The sequence below is a fragment of the Pteropus medius genome, unplaced genomic scaffold (genome assembly GCF_902729225.1).
Source record: "Pteropus medius unplaced genomic scaffold, Ma_sr-lr_union100, whole genome shotgun sequence".
NCBI lineage: Eukaryota > Metazoa > Chordata > Mammalia > Chiroptera > Pteropodidae > Pteropus > Pteropus medius.
In genome coordinates, this window is record NW_024343732.1 from 2,878,002 (window position 1) to 2,904,601 (window position 26,600).

The 26,600-nt window shown below is 40.0% G+C and overlaps 1 protein-coding gene across 1 annotated transcript; it reads left to right on the plus strand.

The window, feature by feature from the left end:
* Nucleotides 1–3,071: 3,071 nt before the first annotated feature.
* Nucleotides 3,072–25,830, plus strand: LPL (lipoprotein lipase). Its single transcript, XM_039868002.1, has 10 exons — nt 3,072–3,444; nt 9,147–9,316; nt 13,248–13,427; nt 14,699–14,810; nt 15,524–15,757; nt 17,136–17,378; nt 19,462–19,582; nt 20,266–20,448; nt 21,391–21,495; nt 23,901–25,830. Coding segments are annotated over exons 1-10 (1,437 nt in total). The 5' UTR covers nt 3,072–3,356; the 3' UTR covers nt 23,902–25,830.
* Nucleotides 25,831–26,600: the final 770 nt, after the last annotated feature.

Sequence of the window (26,600 nt, forward strand, 5' to 3'; positions counted from 1 at the left end):
AAGGCATTCACTCTTTTTTTTTTTTTTTAAATCCTTTATTTCTCTTAACTTTATTTAGACAAATCTTTTAATGCTGATATTAAAATATGATTTCTTTCTTTCTCTTTGTTGTCTTTCTTTTTTTTTTCTTTTGCTTCTTTTGTTTTTGAAAGAGGAGAGAAGATGACTATCCCCAAATCAAGAAAACTAAAATCCTTAAAATATGTATGGATTATTTAACACCACACTTTTATCATCTGAAGCAATTTTTTCCACATCCCACAATTCCTTCACCCCTAAAGCAAAGATGGTAATTCTTTTTTTTGATACCTTTTACTCATTTTCCTTCTTCCTTGGGATCACCAAAGGGGGGAAAAAATGTATAATTTGTGGTTACTGTTATTTAATCTTCTTTAAATTTTATCTTCCCTCATCTGTACAATGGGAATATTGTGCGGATGTTTTTGTAATAATTAAAAGCAGGAAAGGATGAAAAGTGCCCAGTGTGTGCAAATAGCAGGCCCTCAATCTAAATAATAGATAGATGGATAGAGGGTAGATGTTGTATAGATAATGACAGAAAGATAGATGATAGATGAAGGGTAGGTAGATAAATGATGGATAGATGGATAGAAAGGAAGGAAGAAAGAAAAAGGTAGAAGGAAGGAAGGAAGGAAGGAAGGAGGAAAGGAGGGAGAAAGGAAGGAAGAAAGAAAAAGGTAGAAGGAAGGAAGGAAGGAAGGAAGGAGGAAAGGAGGGAGGGAGGAAGGAAGGAAAGGAAGGGAGGAAGGACTTCCCTACATGTCGCGTTCTGGAGTTTCTGCTTGTTTCTTTAGGTATGCCCATTTAACTTTTTACTTAACGTATTTTAAAAATATACCAGGAGCAAGCGTCCTGGCATGAGTACTGGTTTGTTAAATGTTTATAAAAAGCTTAGCTTTTTTTCTGACTTGAAGTTTTTTAAGTCTTTTACACGTCAATTACGGAAAACGTCAAGCCTCACCCTGTCGGTGGTGATCAAATAACCTTCTTGAAGCTTGGACGAGGCGCCTCGCTAACGCACAGCAGTCCGGACTTAGGGATCATGTGAGCCTCTGCACCAGAAAGCACCGTCGCTCCAAGAGCAGCCAATCAGGAGAGTGTGTTGCCGCCACACCCACCTGCCCATCGCATGTCCGGGGACCGGAACCAACCTACCTTTTTTTCTAAAGGGTTGTGCTGCTATGCATGAATTCTTCCTGGAAATCTCTGCAACTCTAATGGACGTGCCGTGTAACACTATAGGTCACTGCATAAACCTGAGAAATCATTTTAAACATACATATTAGTATCAAACTTCCCTTTAGCAATCTTCTTGCAATTCTCTAAAAGGCACAGAAGTGCAAATTGGTTAGGCTGCTTTAGTAAATGATTTTTAAAAAATTTATGTGTGAAAATAGGCTACATGAGTATCCTATATAAGATAGTAGGCATTTTGCACGTCATTTATGTCATTTATGCCTTGAGCACATGCAATTGTACTCATCTCGTGTCATTTTTTTAAAAATTGGAATTTACTATGTAATTTTTTGGAGGACTTCCACATCATGGTTATTCAACCCCTGCATGGTCCGTTCTGCCACTTCGAAAGTTTTTCTGAAGGGGTTAATTCTTAGCAGGTTTTGAAAATCCCTCCACATGCTTTGTGGGGCGGGATGAATGTGCACACTATATTGTTTAATAATTGCAATACAAGACCATATATTGTGTTGTGCCATTTAATGCATCAACTTAAAAATAGAACTTTATTCTACATAATAACACACTTTGAATTATTTGGATATTATTAGGTGTATTTTGTTTTTGAGTAAAACTTTAAATGTGAGCCTACTTTAAATCACGTGGCCTTTCATCCTAATATACAAATGTAGATTGTGTATGTGTGTAAAGAGAAAGAGAAAGAGAGACAGAGAGAGACAGAGAGACAGAGACAGAGACAGAGAGACAGGGAGAGAGACAGAGAGAGAGACGGGTAGAAGGAAGCATTGAAGATATTCAGATAAAGAATCCAGTATAGGGAGTGAATTGGAGGTTTTGATTTTTTGAGCCTGTTTCCTAGATGTAAAGTGGCTAATAAATCCTTTACATTTAAAAAGATATTTGATAGTATTCTGTATTCTGAGCATTTTGGCAAAAAAAGTACAATTTCCAATGTGATTTCATCATTCTTATTAGTTTACTTGCACACCTCAATCTCTGTTAAGAGATTTAAGATATAATTTACACACCATAAAGCTCCCTGATTTAAAGTGCACAAGTGAATTTTTTTAATATGTTAATCCAGTTGTACCACCATCACCATAATGTAATTTAAAACATTTTCATCACCACCCCCCTCCCACCCCCTTACCCTTATTCTCCAGCTCCAGGCAACCACAAATCTACATTCTGTCTGTAAGATTTACCTACTTGTGGATATTTTATATAAATGGAATCAAATGATACAATATGTGTCTTTGCGACTGGCTCCTTTCATTTTGCATAACAATGCAGTTTTAGATTATTTGACCTCAAGAGTCTGCCTCTGACCATAAAATGTTATACTTGCATTCTTCGCTGAATTTGAGTGTAATTTGCATGAGGCAAAAATTAGAAACTAGTCAGAGCAAGAGGGCTTTTCTCTACCATATCAGCAAATCCATTTTGCCAACGTTAAAATACCAGATTATTCAAGCATAAGTTGCAGAACGACGTGTGTTTATGGATCTGTAATCTGATATTGTCCCGGAAAAAATTTTTTTGGGGGGGAGGGAGAAACCCCTGCTAATTACAAATAGGATCCATTAAAAGAGGAGAGGGTTTAAGTATAGACTAAATGTAGTTTAACAGCTTAACTTGCTATCCTTGGAAAACTGGCGATTGCAGGGCATTTAACATTAATCCATATAAACCTGTGTTTGGTGCTTGTACACGGGGCCTTGGAGAGCCAGACCCCTTAGGAAGAGCAAATAGGAAACTCACAGAGAAAGCACATTTCCCTTCTGCCCTTTCCCCCTCTTCTCGCTGGCAGGGTTGATCCTCATTACAGTTTGCTTAAATATTTGGAAGTGAATTTAGGGCCCTCCCCCCAACTTATGATTTTATAGCCAATAGGTGATGAGGTTTATTTGCATATTTCCAGTCACATAAGCAGCCGTGGAGTGGAAACTGTCAGACTCGATTCCTCCTGCTCCGAGGAAACCTGCCACTTCTAGCTGCCCTGCTCTTCCCTTTAAAGAGTGACTTGCCCTGCTCGCGACCGCGGCTCCAGCCTGCTCTCGCCTTAGGCTCTACGGTCCATCAGTCTGTCCCCGCTCCCGCCCGTGACCTGTCGCTCCTACAGAGGGACGCGCCTTGCGATGGAGAGCAAAGGGCTGCTCCTGGTGGCTCTGGGCATGTGGCTCCAGAGTCTGACCGCCTCCCCCGGAGGGGTGGCCGCCGCCGACAGTAAGTTTTGCGCGCAGACTCCCCTCCACCTGCAGACTCCGCTCAGTGGCCACTTCACGCGTGGTGAGGATGGGAAGAAAGAAGTTGGAAGGGGATGTGGATGCGCACCGGGGACTCTCCTAGCCCGAGCGCCGCCCCGAGAAGTCCCTGGGGCGGGATTCCGGAGGCACAGCGAGGTTATTCTCCTTCGGATCCAGCTGAGGTGGCTCCCAGTTCCCGCTCTCTCTCCCCCGGGTTCCCGCGCTGTCCCCTCAGCTCCGGCGGAGGCCACGTTCCGGAGCGCCCGGGCTCAGTGGGGAGGGCCTGGGGGAGTGTGAGGGGTGGGACGGAGAGGCGGGAGGAAGGGCCCTGTTGGCGGTGGCCCGCTGTAACCTCCCGGCTCGGGGTTGAAGGGGGAGGGGCTGGAATGAAAGGCACGCGGGCCAAGGTGACCCTGGCTTGGCTACTGCCGGGGCTCGGCCCCCGCCTGTGGGAATGCGGGCAGAAAGTGGCCCCTTCCCCTGGAGACGCCGGCGCGGGACGGGGGGACGGGGGTTGGAGGGTTTTCCGCACCCTAGAAGCACAGGAGGCTCACTGTCCGCGTCGAGGTGGGAGTGGGGGACAGAGATGTGGGACCGAGGACGCTTGGCGAGGAGGCCTGGGGACGCGGCGTCCTGCAAGCGTTCGGGCGCCAGGAAGCTCTCCACCTTCCACTCATTGGTCCCAGCAAATCTAGCGAAAGGATGACCTCCTTGAAAACGTGGCCGTTGACTTGCAAGGCTGCCAGGTTTGCCCTTGGCTATCCTTACTGTCCTCTGAGCCGAGTCCCGCTCCGGGCGCTGCTCCGAGGCTGCGGCTCAATCCCAGTTATCGCTCGGGCGCCCATGGATGGCCAGGGTTAAGGCGTTCGAGGCCAGAAGCGAATTTCTTTATTGCAGGGCGGGGGGACCAGCGCCCCAGCCTGAGATCTGCCCACAATAGAGGCAGCCTGCTTAACTTGCGCCTTGGTTCAGCTAACATCCAACGGCAGCTAAAAAGGCAACTGAAGCAAGTCATACAAAGAGGCAGCATTTTCTTCGCCCTTCCCCAGGTGGATCTGCAACTGGGCTGTGCTCCTGGCGGCTCGTCCTCAGTGCTTCAAGTCATAGTGTGTAACACAAGTCCCATAGTGTTTAACACTGTCCAAGAAGAGGGTAGGAACAAACTCTAAATTCTTATTTTAAAAAGTGCACCATAGTGCAGTGTTCCGTTTACCATAAAACACACATGCATATGTGTCATCCACAGTTTAAGTTTTCGCTAGGCGCCCTTAGAGCTTCAGGACCCTAAATTCCTGGGCTGTCAGTGTCACTCTCAGGGTTTAGCTTTCTCAACTGTTAAAATGAGGGGTTCGGACCAGACTCAAAGTTCTCTTAGGCCCCTCTAATTCTTACTCTTTGATTTAAATGGATACTTAAGTGATTCATGAATTAAATTGGATTTTAACCAACACATGCTTTTTCCTGCTGTAAATGTATTAAGGGAGGAATCATTTTTACCTAGACTTGAAATTAATCCCTCTCAAACTCCCCTCCAGCCCCTTTTATAAAATACCTCTCGCACCATGGCAAATTTCAGAGCAGAAAGGTACAGGTGTGAGGGAAGCCACCACAGTGTCTGAGTGGCCTCATCAGGGAACTTGAAGAACTAGGAGATGGAACATCTGGGTCAGTGCTCAGTTGCTGCAGTTCTATTTGTCTGGCCTCAGTGAATTTCCCGGCTCACATCTGAATTAAACGTGATGGGCGGTGACAGTAAAATATCTGCTCCACAAATATGCTGTGGAGCAGATCTTGGTAAGGGAGTGATTGATAAAGAGCTGTATTGAAAGGTGGGAGTCAGGCCCTGGGGAACAGTTACAATGGAAAATTTTCATTTTCTTCCAGGCAGTGTAATTTTAGCTCAGCCCTCCTTTCTTGCTTTATTAAGAGTGGAGAAATTGGGCTGTACACTTCACCGCCTCTGTTTCGATAACATTTTTTTTCTATAAAAATGAAAAGCAGATCTGCTTGTTAGGTAAGTCAGGAGCGTTGTCTGCATTGGAATATCTGAAAAGACCAAGCAATTCAGTCAGATAACAATATTGATTTTTTTTTCCCTCACCAAACTAGTTTTGTGTTTTCATCAATTCGACCTATTTCTTGGCATTTTACAGAAGCTACTTGAGTCAATAACTGTGATCATTATTCTCAGAGAGAAGTCCTTTAGGAACGTGTGTGTGTGTGTGTGTGTCCTGAGAGAGAGAGAGAGAGAGAGAGAGAGGAAGGAAATAGAAATTTCAAAGAGAATTGCATTATAATTGAGCGCTTGTACCTCATGTCTTCTTGTAAATGTCAATCTTCCCCATCTGATAACTGTGAGCTGCCTTTAGAGTATCCTTCCTGGGATGCTCCGTGCTCCTCCTTTTCAAGCATTAACAATGTACCCCCTGTAAATTTATCCTTAGAGTGCTCTGACTTCTCAGCCTGATTTCATCTTTCTTAGTTATTTTCCACCTTAAGATAAATTCCTTGTCTTTATGGACACACTTCGATCTTTAGCACCTGTTTAGAAATTTAGGAATAAAGATCATATAGTCAAGAAATGCATTAACTTGTAAATTTCCTGGTACCCCAAATCTCCCCTTAGTGTTTAATAAGGACGTGTCTGATGGGGCCGGGTGGGCAAGGTGCCGATATGATAAGCTGCATTCAGGATGGAGAATCTTAGGAAGAAATACACCTTAGGTAACACTGCCCCCGACTTTTTTTGATTTACCTTTCTAAGATGGCTTTAATTTCTAAGACGACCTGGTAAAAGGTCCTTATCCCCTTAAAAGGATAAGTTCAGCGTCACTAATATCATTTCCACATATGGAAGCAATAATTGCCTTAGTAACAATGAAAGTCAGATCAGTTCATCTGCCAGCTGGGAGCATCCCGGTGTGTACTGGGACAACTGCACATACTGACTGACTCACACGCAGGATCCATCTATCTCCCGATCTCTACATGGCCTACGACAGTTGCTTGAGGACTGATAGGGGTTTGTAAAGCACATTTGTCTTTAGGATGCTGAGACATCCTCGAGGGGTTACAAACACCTGTAGTGTGAAAATTCCTATCAGAACACCAGAGAGGAAGTAAGACTCACATTTATGATTTCATACATAGAACCGACATAGAATTAAAAATATCACATGGCATATAGAGTGGTACTATTTTCCTACCAAAGGCTCAATTATGCTTTCTGTAACTTAAAATGAAAAGTAATTTTCTTGGAAATTGAAATAAAAATCTCCAAATACAAATTTACTTGAGGACATATGAATTTCCTATTATTTTTTCTTTACAAGCTATGTCCTTAACATTAAATGTCAGTTGTGGGAAATTGAAGCTCTCAAGAAGTCATACAGATAATCTGATACAGGATCTACGGATTGAATAGACTTTGTGTGTGTGTCTGTATGTGTGTGCATGTATAAATGAACAAAGCCAGCCTTAATAATTACAAAGAATATTCTTAGTCATTCCAAAACCACCAGCAAAACAGGACTACCATGTTGCATAATTCTAGGGAAAAATAGACTAAAAGCAAGTGGTGTCCTCTGGAGTTGTGCAAAGCAGAAGTCTTAAATATGTTTGGCAAGTAGGGAGCGGGTGAGATGTGTCTGCCAGGTTATTCATATTATTCCTGCCTTAAAAAGACTGCCAACCGAACATGTTAAAATAAGATCGCTAGTAAGGAGGCATGAGTAATTTGATGTGGAGAGGTGTGGGAGAGGGTGAAACTAATTTAGTTTTAAATTTTCTATAGCACTTTCTAACAATAAAAGAACTTCTTGGGTATTTAAAGCAGAATCAGATTAAACATCAGGTTAAAAAATCTAAAAAGATTTTTTCCCCACTATCAGATAAATAATAAGGCCACCAGCATGCTTTCCAGTTAGCAAGAAAAAGGAAGACCTACATCATTAAATAATATGAGAGGCAGAGTGTATTCCTGAACAGATTTCAAATGCAATCTTACTATTGGGAAGGAAAAAACTTTAAATATCAATAGTTTACCACAGTCTCTTATTTGAATAAAAATAAATTATCTTAAGATGTTTAGGTGCTGGAGATGTGTGTGTGTGTGTGTGTGTGTGTGTGTGTGTGTGTGTGTGTGTGTGTTTGTGATCAACTTGTTACATATAATGAATCACTTAGCAAATGACTATAATATTGTTTAAAGAATTTTGAAAAATAATTAAAAAAGAAAAGGTTGGCCAGTCTTCAGGCAATTTATAATATAAATTATGGTAAGTTTGGTTCGAATACCTAGCTTACACTGGACTATATCTTTCTCATATTTATTTTTGGCCTCACTTTTGCAATGTTATTTGCAATTACAGATTTTCAACTTTTGAGCTGTGAAGAGAAAGTTTGGATTAAGAAATTAGAAGTACTTCCAAGCGACCTCAGTTATTTATCTTCTCAAAGTTTTAAATAGCAAAATCTAAAATCTATAAGCCATCGTCTTCTTATAGTGAATAGATAGGTTTTCTTTTTACTTTTTCTTTTACTTGACAAGAAGTTAAATAATTTCCCATAATAACTTCCCTTTGACTGTGCTTGCTTTGTAAAACAGTCTGATTTTATCTGTAACACAGTTTCCTTCAGGTGTTCACTGTAATATGATATGCACTGTCTACAAACACCCTGTGAATAAGCATCAATATTTAGATATAGAATCAAAAGAGATATAGGGTAAGGTTCTCTTTCTCTCCTTACTCATATGGGATTAACTATGAAGAAACAAAGCGGATTCTTTCCCAAACCAGCTTCGTGGTAGTTTTTTAAGCTTTGACTTTGTGTGGAAGACTGTTAAGATCTACATGGGAAAGGAAATATTTGGGGATGTGCTGGATGAATCAGCATCACTTCAGGCTTCCACCAGCTCATACAGAGCACAGGTATTTCTGAACAACGCACTAAATGACTTTTTAAAACATTTCGAACGGATGTGTCTTGCCAAGTGGGTGGAAACCATTCCATATAAAAGCTTCCTCATGCCGCCAACTTTTCTTATTGCTAATATTTTTTAAAGTTATGCTTGTGAAAAGGAAATAGTTTTCCCTCAAATAAGCCTTATTGTATCATATCATGGGAACATATCCCTTTGATGTAATCAGAGGTTTAAAGAGAATGAAGTAATATATGAAATAAGTGGAGCTATACAATGTGATAGCCATGAAAATGAGCTTTGCACTGGAACCAAGGGACTGAGTTCTGGTCCCTGCTCTCTCTCCCGCTATTGGCGGCATGACCTTGACCAATTCATATCTTGAGAAAAGATTGAATTAACTAAGGCATTTCAAATAACAGTTCTACACACACACACACACACACACACACACACACACACACACACACACACACACATCCCTGACTGAAGAAGAGGGTGAAAGACATAGGAGAAATCAATACTGCTTAAGTTATTTTAAGGCCATCTCTATAAACTTTGGTCACCACTGGAGGATCAGTCATTCTCTTACAATCCAAATTCATTAATTTTTTTTTTTTTTTAACTTTAGGAACAAAAACAGTATTGGTGGTGGTTGCTTATGAATCTACAACATAGCATTCTGGCAAAAAAACAAAAAACAAAAAACAAAACAAAACAAAACTCTCCAATTAACTTCCTATCCAAATTTTCTTTTTCAGAAATTATAGGAGGAAAAGATTTTCTAGACATCGAAAGTAAATTTTCTCTAAGGACCCCTGAAGACATAGCTGAAGACACTTGTCACCTCATTCCTGGAGTGACAGAATCTGTGGCTAACTGCCACTTCAACCACAGCAGCAAAACCTTCGTGGTGATCCACGGCTGGACGGTAAGAGACACTCTTTAGAATGGAGTGGGCGGAGGTGGACCTGGCACTGTGACCAGCTTGCCCTAGTTGATGGGGACCCAGTGATGGGTCTCCACATCCCATACCTGTGCTTGTTTTCCGATGGCTTTGCTTTAAAATTGAGTAAAGGCAGTTCTGGCTTGGGCTGGGGACTGTGGAATCTAAAGCCCCAGGTTCATGACGACTTCCTCCAGACATTGCAGACCTTCAGAATTTCGTTTGACCGCAGTCTGTAGTTGGCATCCTTGAACCAGCCATTTCCACGATGGGGAAAACCAGGCTTTGCTCAACTACAGAGCAGAATGTAGGTTATCATTTTGGCAAACTGGTGGAAGTCTGACATGATGCTGATTCATCCAGCACATCACCAAATGTCCTTTCCTAAAGAAGACAGCCTGTAAATGTAAGGAGAGGGTTGGAGTGGAGTGAGGAGGTGTTGGTTTCAGTCCTGTGATGAAGATCAAGCCACTTCTCAACTCTGTGCCTCAGTTTACTGATTTGTAAAACAAAGAAGTTGGGTTAGCTGTCTCTCCACTTCCAACATTCTCCAATTGTAAACTTTAGGGAGCTTTTCTAGAGATGAAACTAGGAAACTGTCATGAAGATGATTAGAAAAGGTGAAAACTGTGGTTAAATTTACTTATAAAGAATACAAATCAAATAGTTCTCTCTGAATGTGCCAGATTGTCACTCTAATGTGATGTAGTTCTTACTTAACTACTTTGGTTGGTTTTTCATATTCTAAATTCCTAGTGAGCAGATTTTATTATTTATTAAAAAGGACTTATATAAAATGGATGGTTAAAGAGATATCTTTATCTTTCCATTATGTCAGAACTTGTGAATATGGTAAAATACTAAATTCTAATGAGATGAATTAGTGAATGATTGATATACTTCTAGTCCAAACTGTTATTGACAGCACAGGACAATTGCTATAACTTTCATGGAGATGAAGGCAACTTTAACAGAGCTTACACAGATGATTATTTTAATAAAATACATCTACTTACCAGCATTTATGTAATAAATTACATAACTTATAATACAATACACATTCAAATTCCTAACATAAATCTTTTCTATATTTTAAGGGATTTAAATAGGAAAAATTAATCTTTGGTGGTTTTAGAGACACTTTTGTTGTATATAGAAACTTGTTTTTGCTTTTTGCTTTTCAAAAAAATTTCAAGCTTAATAAACATTTAGATGATAGGAATAAATTGAATATCCAGGCATCTCAGCCTTATGTCAGAGAGAATTTTATACTTCGGGAATTTTTTAGAAGCTTGAGTCCTTCTTATACTAAGATAACACGACTAATCCAGAATCAAGGTAGATGATGCCCGTTTGATCATTGGTCCTACTTGTATTCTTCATATCGTGGTCCTGACCTTTTGAGTGCCTGGGCTCAGAGCTTTGGCCGCTGTCTAGGGGACTGAATTTCACTGCAGAGAGCTGGTTGGCCTGTGCAATAACTAATCCAGCCATGCTGGATAACTGACCTCGGCTTTTCTCAGCGAACTCCCTGGCTAGTTCAGTTGGACTCCCTGGGAGAGGTGGCAAAGAGGGTTTCAGTTTAGCTGCGTGTCTAGAATCGAAGATTTTAAAAATTAGTACTGATTTCAGAAACCTAGAAAAGAATGTCTTTTCAGAGCTGGAGAAGGTGGATACTTGGATTTCCCATCCCTTCGCGTTACTTACAACCCTATGGGTGTTGAATTAAAAAGGAAGGATTAAGTGAGCTGTTAGACAGTTAATATGAGTATCAGTCACAGTAGGAGTAAGTTGGGTTACTAGCTCTTTGACCGCTGTCTCCCTTGGAAACTTCAAAAGTACAGAAAAATTCATAATAGGGCTTTAGAGCAAATAGGATTTTCTTGCCTCATCTAAGGTAAACCACTCAGCGACTCAAGGGCTGAGGACCAAGGGAAGCGAGGAAGTTCTACAACTTTGTCACAAGAAACCCAAAAAATTTAGCGGGCAGTGTGCATAGGACACATCTCAGAAGGTGGTTTAGACACAGCCGTGCTGGAGCTCTGCCACCTGCTCGAGTTTCACAGACCCATGCTGTAAGCACAGCTTCTCATGGTGATGTAGGAGGTCCTCGCCCCTGGCTGAAAGACGTGATTAACATTGCTCTCTGAAGAAATGACATCATCCTCTCTTGAGAGGCAGCTAGTGGCATAGGGTGGTCAGCCCTCAACCTCGAATAGGGAAGAAGTGGGGGCAGGACCGATTTCCCAGGGTTTCGTACGAGGTGGGTGTTCCAGCTGTTTGCCCTCAAAGACCCAGGCTGCACCCAGACTTGAAGCAGCCTCGCTGAGACATGTTCAAAGCAGATCTACTTAAGTTCCCAGTGGGCTACCATCACTCTTGTACCTTTTTTTCTTTGTTTTCTCTTCATGCCTGAAATAGCTGTAGAGCTGGCTTTTTATCACTGCGAATAGATGGGGAACAGGATGGTCACGAGAAGTAATTTATGGGGTGGAGGGTCACTTCGAGAGCACCTGAATCTGACCCCTTTGTTCTGTAGGTGGTTTGTAAGGTTAAAGTGGTGCCTGTGCTCGTAGTAGTTAGTGGAAGAGCTGGGACCAGAATCCAGATCTCCCCATCCTCAGGGCTGCTTTTTCCTCCTACAGATCACAGTAATATGTCGAAAAACTGTGCAGTTTTGTTAGTGTCGGGGGTGAGTGAGAGCTCATATTTTGATAGCTTTAGCCCAGAAAATAGAGGAAACAAAATGGAAGCGTACATCTGAAAGAACCCACCACATAAGATCAGAGTTCCAAATGAAGTCCCTTGGTTTGGAAATGCAAGACTCCTATTTTTTTCGATTGGAATTACTCTAAGAAGTATATAGGTCTCCCATGAAAAACTGCCTTGAACATGGATTTTGAAATCTCCTTTGTTGAGCACATCGTTGACTGGCCTTGACTGTGGCTACAATATGATCTGCACTCAGGTCATGTTAGGAGTGGATAGATTTGGGGGTTTACATCAGGGTGTTGCCGTGTACAAGCTATGGAAGGGTGGTGTAGAATTTTCTAATCTGCAGTTTTTTAAATGTGTTTCTACCATTTTAAAGTGTGCGTCTCTGCACAGACGTTCAATGTCTCCTCTCTGAAAACATAAATTAAAATTCTGCATAAATAGAGTTAATTGGAAGACTCCATATTTCTTTTGGCTTTCACTTTTGGGAATTTTATTAACAAGAAGCAAAGAATTACCATTGGCAGAATGCTTATCTCCAAACAGGACCAATCTAATGATTTGGGAAATGTGACTATTAAACATCATTAATTTCCATTCTGAGAATAAAGAATTTGAGAGAATTGTGGAAAAGTATGAGCTGAAGCTGATCATTTTCTTACGTTTTAAGAAAGAGATTGCTAAGCAAATTTACTTTCTGATGGAGAGATTAGTATGTTTAAAACTATTTTTTTATTAGCACATCAAACGTTGTATGTTAGTGACTTTTTATAAGAAAAAAATTACACTTGCATCCTCCCAAATAATTCCACTGAGAAACATTTATTAGACTAATTGAAAGTATTGAAACTGAATTTCTTTTAAAATAGTCTGTAGTTCTGCTGCAAAAGTTTAACTCGTTCAGCTCGATCTTTCCTTTTAAAACTGTAAATTACCGACATTTTACCGAATTCATTAAATGTGCTTTTAAAATTGAAAATGTGGTAAGCCACAGTCTGCCATCTCCGAGCTGGGCCCAGTCCTTTCATTCTACTCAAAGAGGCGCAAGTCTCTAGTCTTTCGTGTGGTCTGATTTTTCTGTGTGAGCCTAAGGGCTTCCTCGCGGGTTTGTTCTTTGCATTTAATACAGGTGCGTTGGGCCCACGTAGCTGTGACAAGTTGTAGGTGGGTATTTTAAGACAATTTGTATTATCCTCTTCAGGTGACAGGAATGTATGAGAGCTGGGTGGCAAAGCTCGTGGCTGCCCTGTACAAGCGGGAACCGGACTCCAACGTCATCGTGGTGGACTGGCTGCTGCGGGCCCAGCACCACTACCCAGTGTCTGCCGGGTACACCAAGCTGGTGGGGAAGGATGTGGCCACGTTTATCAACTGGATGGAGGTAAGACTGTGGGAAGGAGCCTCGAGGATCCCAAAAGGATCTCTTGGCTAGAGCTGGACCAATGGCTAGCCTTTGTTCCTTTTCACTTAGATATAGATGTTTTCTGGGGCAATTCAAATCTTTAGTGTGGGCATGGGCATTATTTTTTATCCAAAAGCAGCATTGCGGTAAGAATGATAAAACTATAAAACCAAGGCGTTGTTCTGCCCTACTCTGTCCTTTGATATTTTCTTAGTGAATAGATCTGCTGAGACCAAGAATTTAGTGGGCAGAACAGAGAAAAGCTTGTTATTTCAGGGAGAGGGAAGATGTCACGTTCAGGCCTGACCAGTTGGCTGGCACGTGAAATTTTATCCTGGCTTTGACCCCTTAGGATACCTATCTCTTTGATGAAATATTAATAGTATTTATTTCTTAGCGTGGATTAAGGACTCAGATTTTTGTTAAGGGTTAGGGGAGCGATGGAATTGAGCAGGGAGCATCTGTAGGCTGGGAGGTGGCTGAGAGTCATGAGTTCTGACTTAGCTACTAGTTTTACCCAGAGGACTCTGAAACTTTGAAAAGTTTCTTGGGGTTGAAGGGAAGCTAATACTCTGACAGGGCCAAATTATTTAAGTCAGATACTTGGCGGTAAACAATAAGACGTGTTTATTGGATTGACCATTAAAAAATAAAAGTTCTTTTCTTCACTCTTTTGCTAATGAGGAGAGTAAACCTGGGCAAGTCAGATCACCTCTCTAGGCCTCAGGCTTTTCATTTGTTGAATGAAGAGGCTGGAACATATGTATCTGTGGTCCCTTCTGCCTGTAATATTTTCTGATTTTTAGTCATCGTTTTGTAACCCTTAAAGAATAAAGTGATGCGGGGTATTTAGAGTAGGAAATAATGGGTTAAAGTTAAATTTGTATATATGTGTGTGTGTATGTATATGTATCTATATGTATACATGTCTTTATACATATACACATATCTGTATAAATATACACATAGATATATATGCATACACATATTTCCATATATATACAAATTCAGATTTTCATACATTTCAATTTCATATGTATTGATAAACTTTTTAATTCAAATATGTTGTAAAGGAAACAGAAAAATCTCAACACCAGTGTATATGTTTTTCTCTCTGCAACAAAGTTAAAATAAGTAGAATTAATTTTTAGTATTGCCTATATTTTGAAAACAGTATTTATATTCATTTTATTTTGTTGATCTTCTGCAAAGAACTGTAAGAATCCCTTTTCGTTTTTTTTCTTCCAAAGGAGGAATTTAACTATCCTCTGGACAATATCCATCTCTTGGGATACAGCCTCGGAGCCCACGCTGCTGGCATTGCAGGAAGTCTGACAAATAAGAAGGTCAACAGAATCACCGGTAAGAAAGTGGTGCCGTCCATCTTCTCACAAAAGGGTTGGGATGCCTGTCATTCTGAAAGAGAATGGGAATGTCCGTCAGAGACCCGTACGTGTGTGCATTCTTCTCGGTATGCCCAGACACTTGATTACTTAACGGGTGGGTTCTTTTTCTGGAGTGAGATAAAGTACAAGGCCTTGCTCTCATGGGGACATAGAGCAAAGTTAAGCCCAGACAGCCCACTGGCGTCCCTCCTCCTCCCTCTGCCCCGGGCTTCGGCAGTGTGTTGCATGTATGTCACCCTTCAGGACTGGGAAAAATGAGAAAAGAATCCACACCAGAGGCCATTTGGAGAAAGCACAGTCATCCGGGCCGGGGGTAACAGATGGGTCAGCACGTGCAGAGAGGAAGAAAGAACCTACCAGCATTTAAAGGCCTCTCACCAAGTTCAGAAATAATTTACAAAGGGCAATCGAGTCATCCTGTGTGGAAATTGCTATTGAATGCCTAGTTTAAGAGATCCAAATTCCATTTTAGAAAACGCTAAGCCTATTTTCCAACTCTTAGTAATTTACAGAGCCAATCTATTGAATAGGAGCTGATAAGAATCTGTGAGGCTGCCATTTATATCCAAATAACAAGCAATGAGATGCTAAGGTGATGATGATGGAGACTAAAATGAATAGAAATTTAAAAATATCTGAGGCCTATCCCTCTACCCATCCCCCATTAAGGCCTAGATCCAGCCGGACCCAACTTTGAGTACGCAGAAGCTCCAAGTCGCCTTTCTCCCGATGATGCGGACTTTGTAGACGTTTTACACACATTCACCAGAGGGTCACCTGGCCGAAGTATTGGAATCCAGAAACCAGTAGGGCATGTTGACATTTATCCTAATGGAGGCACTTTTCAACCAGGATGTAACATTGGGGAAGCTATTCGTGTGATCGCAGAGAGAGGCCTTGGAGGTAAGTATGATTTAAAAGTTAATTAAGTGTAAGTTTTGTTCTTAACTCTTATTGACCCAGTGTCCTACCCATTCTCCACAAATATGTAGTTTTAGTATACACGTTTAGTCAAGATATGTTTCTAAAGAAGCCTGTTGTGTTCAGCATGACCACCTTAGAGGTTAGCACTTCCTGTGGTCAGTCAGACATTTTATCTTTTGTGCGTTATAATCTAGACTACATTGAATACTGTACTTACAGTCACAAAAGACAAGAAAGGTGAAACTTAGACAAGAAAACTCCACTGCCTTTGATAATAGCACACAAAATGTCATCTGGCCACATGTTATTATACTTTGAATACAGTTGCAAACTCAGTAGTTATTTTGAATTTTTCTGAAAGTAAAGGACATGTCGATTAGTCCACATTTCTTTTGTCAACCTTTTATGTTATTTATTTTTTTTAAGTTTATTGGGATAACATTGTAAATAATGTTATAATTATATAATTTTCGGGTGTACATTATAATTTGACATCTATATATTCTTTTGTGTGATTACCATCCAGAGTCCAGTTTCCTTCAGCTACCAAATATTTGATCCCCTTTACCCACTTCACCCTCCTCCATTGTCAGCCTTTTAAAGAGATGCACAAGTCAGAAACAAATCACCATTTTCTAACAATAAATTTTCCAAAATTTTAAGAAGAAAATGTAATTTAATATTAGCTTAATATTTACTTTAATAATCATGCTAACTTGTGTTAAATTTATTATTTGTTTCAAGGGAACTTTGCATATTTTGTGGACAATGGGATGTACCTGTAGATAATATGCTCGTTATAAAACTTACAGCATGTTACTATTTTAGATAATTAAAAAAGTTTATGGTAATAGATACACTCTTATGACATGGTAATTATTTCTATGATTCATTTAATATAAAAATCATTAGTAGTGACACAACTCTCGAATTATAAATAGTATCTATGATAAAATACTATTCATTTAACAATTATGCCCTTCATGATGTGGTTTCTAGAAGTGTGTTTCTGGAAGCATCTGTTAAGTATTATATGCTTTCAGTATAAGAGAAGGATGTGATAAAATGCGGGAAATCAGCTTCTACCTTGGATGTCTCTTATAGCTTCCTAAACATACTCACAAGTATAAGGTGGCAGAAAAGCCAAAAGCCCCCTATAAATTTGCAACTTTGACATTCCTAAAGGTAGGTGAGAGGCTGCTGCCACAAGTGCCTCCTGAAATGGGACATACAATCAAGGACTGGATCCTGTGGTCATTTCATTCTAACACCACACCTAAACTCTTTTAGACCTGAACGATGAGACACTCATTGTGAACTTTCCGAGTTGACATTTTCCTTGTGTCTTTTTCCCGAGATGTGGACCAGCTCGTGAAGTGCTCTCATGAGCGCTCCATTCATCTCTTCATTGACTCTCTGTTGAATGAAGAAAATCCCAGTAAAGCCTATCGGTGCAATTCAAAAGAGGCCTTTGAGAAAGGGCTCTGCCTGAGTTGCAGAAAGAACCGTTGCAACAACTTGGGCTATGAGATCAATAAAGTCAGAGCCAAAAGAAGCAGCAAAATGTACCTGAAGACCCGTTCTCAGATGCCCTACAAAGGTAAGCTGGAGATTACTATAAACAGTAGTTTGTCACGTTCATTGCATCGCATATACTGATTCTGTCTATTGCAACAGGGATAATGAAATGATGTTATTAAATCCTGAGCCCTCACTTGTGTTCGTTGGTAGAGAGGGAGCTGCACTAGTCCATTTTACTAAAGCTCTGAATTCCTGTTGCCAGTAAGGCCCAGTGCACAACCCCCCTCCTCTCTACTGTCCACTGTCCTTTGTAATGGTGACCATTGGCCTGGGCCAGTCCATTAGCACCAGGCTCAGAGCTCATTTGAAACCATCCATCCAGAGTCAGCAAACTATAGCCCATGGGCCACATCCAGCCCACCACTTGCTTTTGTAAATAAAGTTTTGTTGGAATAAAGCCATGTGCAAAAAAAAAAGTTCTCTTCACAAGAAAAAAAAATTGTGTTTATTTAAGGTGACGGATATCAACCAGACTTATTGCAGTGATCATGTCATAATGTATGCAGATATCAGACCATTATGTTGAACACCTTAAACTAATATAGTGTATGTCAATCATACCTCAATTAAAAAAAAAATGAAAGAATAAAGTCACACGCATTCCTTTCTGTATTGACTAAGGCTGCTTTCTGCCACCATAGCAGAGTTGAGCAGTTGGGACAGAGACTGCATGTCCCACAAAGCCTAAAATATTTACTATCTGGCCCATTACAGAAAAAGTTTGCCAACCTCTAGAATTTGTTTTAAGTGAAGGCAAGAACTGCCTGTATTTTAAAATACAACTATACCTGGGAGGGGAGAATATACCAACATCTTAAGATATTTCCATTTCATCATGGATTTGTTCAGTCGAATTTCAAATGCGGCAGCTTGTTTAGAGCAAGACCTACAGGAACAGAGGGGAGGAAGGAGAGAAGGTAATCAGATAAACCTGGTGAGAGGGACTGGCGTGAGAAAGGTGGATGTCTGAGGGAAGGGATGACATTGAAGAATCCCCCGAGGAAAATCTGATAGAAGCACACATTCGTAAGGTGGTTTGTGAGAACCTGTAGAGGTGCGTTTGGTGGACCAGAGATTTGGAGCATCTATAATTCAAGGAAAATTTTTAAGCAATGAGGGTACCCTTAGTTTCCCCGAGTCTTCAGCATGCGGAAGTGTGTGTGAGGTACAGAAGAGACTGTACCTTCTGAAGACGTGGACAGGTCTCACTCCTCCCTGATATTCCGTGTGGTGACACTTGGTGCTCTGTCAGTGTCTCCGGGGCGCTCGGCAGGCCCGACTTCTCCCGACTGCTCTGGTCTGTGGTGACGCATGTAAGGGTTCCCTGTAACCCCAAACCGTTTCTTTTCACCCTTTAGTAGCTGCGTCTCGGGCCTGCTCCCTTTCCTAGTCCCTTATCTTCTGCCCCATCCCATCTACTTTGTAGAGATGGAAAGAGCAGGGAGAAGATGTTTAGGATCAAGTACCTGGTTCCAGAAGCTTGAATGCTTTAGGAACTGTCAGTCTTCATGGCCTCACTGGTGATTCGATGAAACAAGTTTTATTGTGAGCCTGCTATACACCTGCTCTGTGCTAGACGGTGGGGGAACAGGAACAGGGGAGGAACACGATACTCTGATCTGAAGCAGCTGACACACGGAGTAAGGACGTCAGACATACCCAAGAAACATGAAGAAACGCAGTAATGTACAGTGACATGGTGACAAATGCCAAATATGCTACGGGACAAGATGGCCAAGGAAGGGGTGGGGTTTGTGGAGAAAGCATCATGGATATTTTGGTCTCTCGATTTGATCTCCTTAGTACCTCATCAAAGATGAGAATTTTTTAGGTCTGCTTGGCAATTCAGATACACCTGGATTCTTCCCATTCCTACAACCACACTTTTCTGAAAGGGAGTGGAATTCAAGGTCTGAATTTGCTAGTAGCAAACCCTGTTCAGACATCAAGAAATCTTTTAAAGCCACACTGATAGTCATGTGTGAATACTTCCTGCTTGATCATTAGTGAGATACAGTCTGTGGTTCTGAATTGCCTGCTTTGTGGGGCTGTGGTGTTTTCATAAAGACTGATCAGTGCTTGTTCTGCTTTTCTCCCCACAGTCTTCCATTACCAAGTGAAGATACATTTTTCTGGGACTGAGAGTGATACACAGACCAACCAGGCTTTCGAGATCTCTCTGTACGGCACTGTGGCTGAGAGTGAGAACATTCCTTTCACCCTGTAAGTAGCCACATAAATGGCACTGCTACCTGTCATAACCATTGTTCTGAGGAATAGGAGTAGGACACCTAGAAAAAGAAATATGCAACAGAATTTTTTTAAAAAGCTATATGGCAAAAGATGTTCAATACTGTGAGACATATAATAGCATAAATTAGAAACAAAGTAAGTGTCCAGCATTAAGGCCGTGGTTAAGTGAATTGTGATTTAACAAATCAATAAAATCAATGTAAGTTCTAAAAACTGTAATTATACAAAACTAGGAAAAACACGGCAAAAAGTGGAAGGTAAAATATGAAGCGAGCAAAGAATAGAGAATTGTATGTACACTATGATTGTTTCAAAGTACACATATGTTCACAGATCGCTCACCACAAATCAAGAGAATATGTGAGAATGAAAATAATGTCTCTGAATAATTGACCAAGGGATTTTGTTTCTCTTAAGAATTGTACTAAATAGTTCATATTGTTAGGATAAAAGTTGGAAGCGATTAAACGGGTGGAGATAGCTTTTGAAATACACTAAATGCCATCGACATTCATCTTGAGTATTTTGTCAGACATTTCTTGCATTTTTAAAATATTCCCCAAACAATAAAGCTCTTTTCATCCTGGGAGGAAGAAAAGGGGGGAAAAAACCTGATTTCCAGAACTAATCAAATATATCGATTTTATATTCAGGCCTGAAGTTTCCACAAATAAGACTTATTCCTTCCTAATTTACACGGAAGTGGACGTTGGAGAACTACTGATGTTGAAACTCAAATGGCAGAGCAACTCATACTTCAGCTGGCCCAGCTGGTGGCACAGCCCTGGCTTTGCTGTCGAGAAGATCAGAATAAAAGCAGGAGAGACTCAAAAGAAGTAATTACATTCATTGTCCTCCATTCCCTGCAGTGTCCCTCTAATGTCATTACCAAGAGGTAGTTTCTGGAGCCATCAATGTTCAGGTGCAACTTGAGTGAGCTTTGTCTTTTATTATTATACTAAGCAAGTAATAGTATTTCTGTGTTTCATGGAAAGACAACATAAACTCCACGCTGATCACAGTTATAAGAATTGAGATTAGAAGTTAGGAATCCCGGCTTCTCATTTCCCACTGTTTCTTGCGAGCACAAAACGGTTATGGAAGGAAACTTAGAGGTGGTACTTTGACTTTCAAAGAGTAAAACCAACCTTTGCAAGGATGAGATCCTAATATAACCTTCTTACCCTGTCTTTTCAGTCCCGCCCCACATATATCTATACAATGAATTGCATAGAGACCTCCGTAGTTTTAAAACTTTTATACTAAACATACAGGGATTTTTCAAACTATGATGTGCCGTTATTGTTAATAAAAATGACTCTTTAATTAGGATTGATAAATTAGTTTTCTTTAGTCATTTTCTTTTATAATAATAGAAAAAGGTTGTGGCTGGAGAAACAGAGCATTTGTTTCTATGGAGGGCAAATTGGAGGCTGGTTTGCAAATTCCCTAACACAGCCACAAAGAAGTTGGTCTTGTATCATCTCTTGGTGAGATCCTTCTGATTTTAAGGCTGCTCTAGGCTATTTGTGTACCTATCTAGATCGACTAACCAGCTTTATTGCCGAACAGTGGGGGTTAGGTCCTCAAATAACCCTCTGATTCAGATGTATTGCTCACCAGAATAGCCTGAGTGTAAACAGTTAATTATTGGAAATAGTAAAACAATTAATCGGACTGATCGTGTAGGATTTAAACAGCCCTGACCGAATCATACATTTTTGAACAGTCATTTTTATTGTTCCAGATGCCATATTCACATCCATTTTCTTCCACAGGGTGATCTTCTGTTCCAGGGAGAAGGTGTCTCGTCTGCAGAAAGGAAAGGCAGCTGCGGTATTTGTGAAATGCCATGACAGATCTCTGAATAAAAAGTCTGGCTGGTGAGCATTGCGGGCTAAAGCCCTCCAGGTGCCGTGTGCTTGCACAGCGCTGGGCGCTGCTGCACGCTGTGCCCTTTGCCCCAGAACTTCAGACCTGCCCTGATTCTTGCGGTCAAAACCCTAGGGTGGTCTTCCCTAGCCCTTCTGTGCAAAGACTGGTCCATTTGCTCTGGGGAGTACTTTTTTCTGTCTCTCTCTGTTCTGACAGCTCTGACCTTGATCCCAGGAACACTTTTTAGATTTTATTTTACTTCTTGAACTACCACAAAATTTTCACTTTTTCCTGTACTATGCTCGGGCCACTCTTAAGATTCTGTGGGCAGAGTATCCAGCACAAGTTAGTAGTCATGTGCCTGAGGATGGATCCCGGGGAGCAAAACATCAGCCGCTCTTGATTCTTCAAGTGCCAGCTGACTCCAGGACAGTGAGCCAAAGGGGCAGCCACTGAGCATCCCTCAAAAACACCTCAAAGGTGGGGAGCTAATGGAGTTAGAGGGTAGGAGATGGTTCTCTTTACCATCTCAAAACAGCTCCCTGGCTCTTTCCTACCTGACCTTTAAGGCTAATCCACAAGGCAGCTGGCAGTGGAATCTTTCCAGCACGTCAGTACTAAGTGGAAATACTAAGCATGTGACGTTCCCTATCCGTCCCTAAATTTCTACACTACGCCACTTTCATTCCTCCGCTCGTTCCGCTGACAGATGCCAAGTGTTAATGAGAGTCAGGTATAAAGAGGGAAAAGCTTAGATCATGTTCTACAAGACAGTGACACAAGAAACATTGGGAAAGGCTGGTCACAATGTAATCGGGAAATAGAAAAAAAAAAAGGTTTTGGTTTGTGTTTTCCCAGTTACATTTACAGACAAAAGTACAGAATAAAAATTGCCAAGTCAGAAAAAGGATATTAAAGGCTCTATGTGGAACACCTCTATTAGTTTTAATTTGTTTTATAATGTAATTTATCCACGGATAATTATGGATTATGGATACATCAGGAAAAAGAGGCAAAAAGAAAGTAAAATCACCGTGACTCTATCACCCAGGGACAACCCCCAAATTAACATTTTAATTTATAGGCGTATCTCGTTTTATCGTGCTTTGCTTTTTTGCCCTTTGGAGATATTGCGTTTTTTACAAGTTGAATATTGGTGGCAACCCTACATCGAGGGAGCCCACTGGTGCCATTTTTCTGCAGGGTCAGATGATGGTTAGCATTTTTTAGCAATAAAGTATTTTTAAACTAAGGTGTTTAAAAGACATAATGCTATTGCACACTTAATAGCCTATAGTATAATGTAAACTTATATGCATTGAGAAACCAAAAAATCCACGTAACTGGACCTGCATTATCTCTGAGATATGCCCGTATATCTTTTCAGATTTCCTCTATGCAGACATAATATTTATATATTTTTTATTGTTTTACAAAAATGAAATTATGACATATAGATTTTGAGGGGCAAGATGAAGCCGCCTGGATTAAAAACATGAATATAAGACACTCGAGATAAACTTGACATGGAGAATAGTTACTGGTATTGAGCCAGGCAGAGTAGTTGAATTCTTACCCAAGTGGAGACTGTTCTACTAAGAGATTCATTGCTTTGTTTTTCCTCATCACAACTTCGAGGCAATTTTACATTGGCTTTAGCTCTTAGAAAGGGGCTCCCATATGAAGTTTTATACGTAAAATGACATCACACACAAACACACGCAAACACGCATGCATACTTACATTCTCCCCAAATCATTCATAACTTTAATCTATATGTGAATTTTGTTTGTATAAACAAAACTCCCCAAATTAGGAAATAACTCCAGCTGTTTTTAAGGTATTTCTGGTCATATTATTTACATAAATTATAAGAATTTATCTGAGAAAGTCTAATGGTACATTCCTTGTTTGATTGCAGGATAACTGAGATAACAGATACTTAGCTTTTTTCTATGCACCTGAACTTTATTTAGGACGTAATTAGGAATCAGGCTAACGACTTCCTGAAGTTTCTCTCCTCTGTGACTAAATTAACACAAAAGGTTGTCTTTTCTCATCTTCTGATATAACTCTTTAGAAGTCTCCTATCATAAGAAAAAAACAAAACGAAACACAGGCATTTCATTTGGCAAGTTTTAGAAGTAAGAAATTTTCCTGAACTTTGAAACCATTTGGTTCATTCCTCTGAAATGATACTCCTTATTGGGACGTGGCTAAGTAGACTTTCATTCCTGAGACGAGCCTGCCGCTTTCTCTGATTCATTATCCACATCTACCTGAGGTTTATTCTCACGATCTTTGTTCCTAACTTCCAGCCGAATTCTTTTTCCTCAGGAGGGAAGGGGAGGGAGAGGGTTGTAAAACACTAAGCAGATAATAAATTGCTCTTCTTCCTCTGCTCTTTTCTCAGAAACTGGGCAAATCTACAGAAGGAAGAACAGCACATGAAGTCTGTGAAGAATGCAATAACTTTTACAAAAGATTCCGAGTGCTTTGGGTGCTTAAAAGTGAATTTTCCCGAGTATTAATCCCAGCTATATCCTTATTAGTTATTTTAAGAGACAGTCTCAAATACTCAAAAAGGGGCTAATTCGATTTGAGGAGTACAGTGGCCAAATAACACATCTTACAATGTTAGAAGAAAGCAGACATGCAAAGTACTGTATTTTTGTCCTTTGAGAAAGAAATAAGAATTGTTTGGGCTCGCGGTAAAATAATAAAGCATCTTTATATAGTGAGGTTAGCCATAGCCTAAAATTGATTAGCAGCTCACATTTTAATTGGAACTCTGCATTTTATGGACAGATACCTTCTCAAAGTTTCTTCCAAATCCGAATATAGAAACTGAGTTTTGGTGGCATGAGTCTGATGCATTCCTTACGAGTCAAAAGCCTACTCTCCTCTTGCTGTTGGTTGTCGCCAGGAGTTACCAGGAACCAGCGACTTGGAGAGAGCAATGGAGAACTGAGCGGAAATGAACCTTTCTATACTCCTCGCGGTTGGTTGCATCATAACGAAGTTACGAATTAAAGGAGATACAAAATTTAGATCAATTAAGTCTTAATAGGCTTTGCAGTTTATTGCTTAATCTTTCTCCTCCGTTTCTTGTTTTGTCTCAAGGTTATATTTTAACAATGTTCCCTGGGTAGGTGTTTAAAATGAGCCTGTTAGCTTCAGCTGACACATAATTTTAACTATGGAGAAATAAAATGATACCATAATTTTACTATCAGATTTTCAAAACTACATTCATTGATTTGAGGCCGTTTAATATCCAATGGTTTCTATTCAGTTTTAGGCTTATCTCATTCATGCTTCAGTCATACGTCAAGCATGTCTCATTCTTCCCTGGTTTTGATAAGAAAATATGTGTTCAAAATCAACTTTCGCATCACGCAAAGTCCTATAAATTTTAGACAAGAATTGTTTTTACTAAGTAAAGAAACGGAAAAGTTACTGGGATATATTCATAAACAGTGCTTAAAATCATTGTGGATGATTAAAAGAATTCTCAATGGCCGGAGCCACATGAAATGTCATGAGTTTGATTGTTTTTAACAACTAGTCTGGAGTGAGCGAGCAATTATTTATAAACTAGATCTCCTATTTTCAGAATGCTTTTCTATATATTAATATAAAATGATATAGAAGTCAAATATCTCAGAGGCTATTGCTGGGAATCCAAGCTGTGAACACGTGTGGGTATCTGAGCACATACTCACGTATGAACCCCCGTGTGTACGTTTCTTATTCAGCGTGGCTTGGATGGTGAACAAGCGAAAAATTATCGGAACCTGGAGTAGAAATGTTCCAAAGGTACCGGAACTTCAGCCCTTCATCTGAGAAATACTGTTGTGCCTCTACAGAGCAGGACAAATGTTGTGATTAACATCAGCTGGCTTGGCATAGATTCTCTCTAAAAATAAAATGCTGTGCGATTAGTGATTGGCATCCCCCTTTATTGATAATTCATTAATTTTTCTGGACTTGAGTGTTGAACAGGGATGCACAAATCTAAGAAAATACGAATCAAATCAGTGTATGGCCCTGAGAACTCTGGCTTCTACAGACTTCATTATATATGATATATCAACAATGCTTTGGCTTTAAATGTTATTTATTAGCTGTAAATATGTGTGTGTGTAAAGGAGGGTTGTACATATTGGAAGGTTCATGTGCCTATCTGCATTTACAAATGTGTGGTGCTAACTTGTACATGTCTTTATCAGTGATGCTCTCACTGAGCCAACTTACTTGTTTGAAGTAATACAATAAAATGGGCTTAAAAAAACAAACTTACCTATGTGAAGTTTTAATAAAATGGACAGAATTTTATTACAACACTAAGTCATTATTTTGTATCCTTTTAGTCCCCTAAAACAGAAATTTATTCCTAGGGCAGATTCATTCAGCAATTTTTTACTGAGTAACACTATACTTAGTAAAAAAATATAGCTTCTAAAAATAACAGTGCGCATTACATATATATATATGTGTTTTACATTTACATTTGTACATGTCCCTACCTAGAGATCCTTTAAACTAACTAAAGAGGAAAACAATACAGAATTTTTCATAAATGAAATACACAGAACTTTCATTGTCTGCAGGATACAAGCAAAACCTTAGATGAATCTAAAAAATATCTTTGGGCAGTTTCTGAAATACATCGTCTATGTCTGAGGTCTAAATGTTAGCTACAAAGAGGGTAGCATTGTGCAATAAAGTAAATTTTGGGGGGTGGGAAGGTACATTTTTTAGAACTTTGCTTTTTTGGGTTGTCTTGACAGTGAAAAAGAATATACAGATGACCCATGCAACTAAGTAGTAATTGTTTATTAGTACAATCAGGAAGAATTTAGTCCAGAAAACTACTGTTTCAGTGGCCACTGACCCAAAGCTTCATTGTCAGTTAGACATAAGTCCTCCTGGAGCTGTCGTTTCCCAGATAGGATAAATAGAAAACAATTAGCAAGATGATGTACTTAAATCTAACCATTTCAATAATATCATTAACTGTAAATGTTATAAACACCTCCAAATAAAAAGCAGTGATCAACAGAGGGTAATAACAATACTGAGCAACTAGAACTCTGATATACTTCCAGTG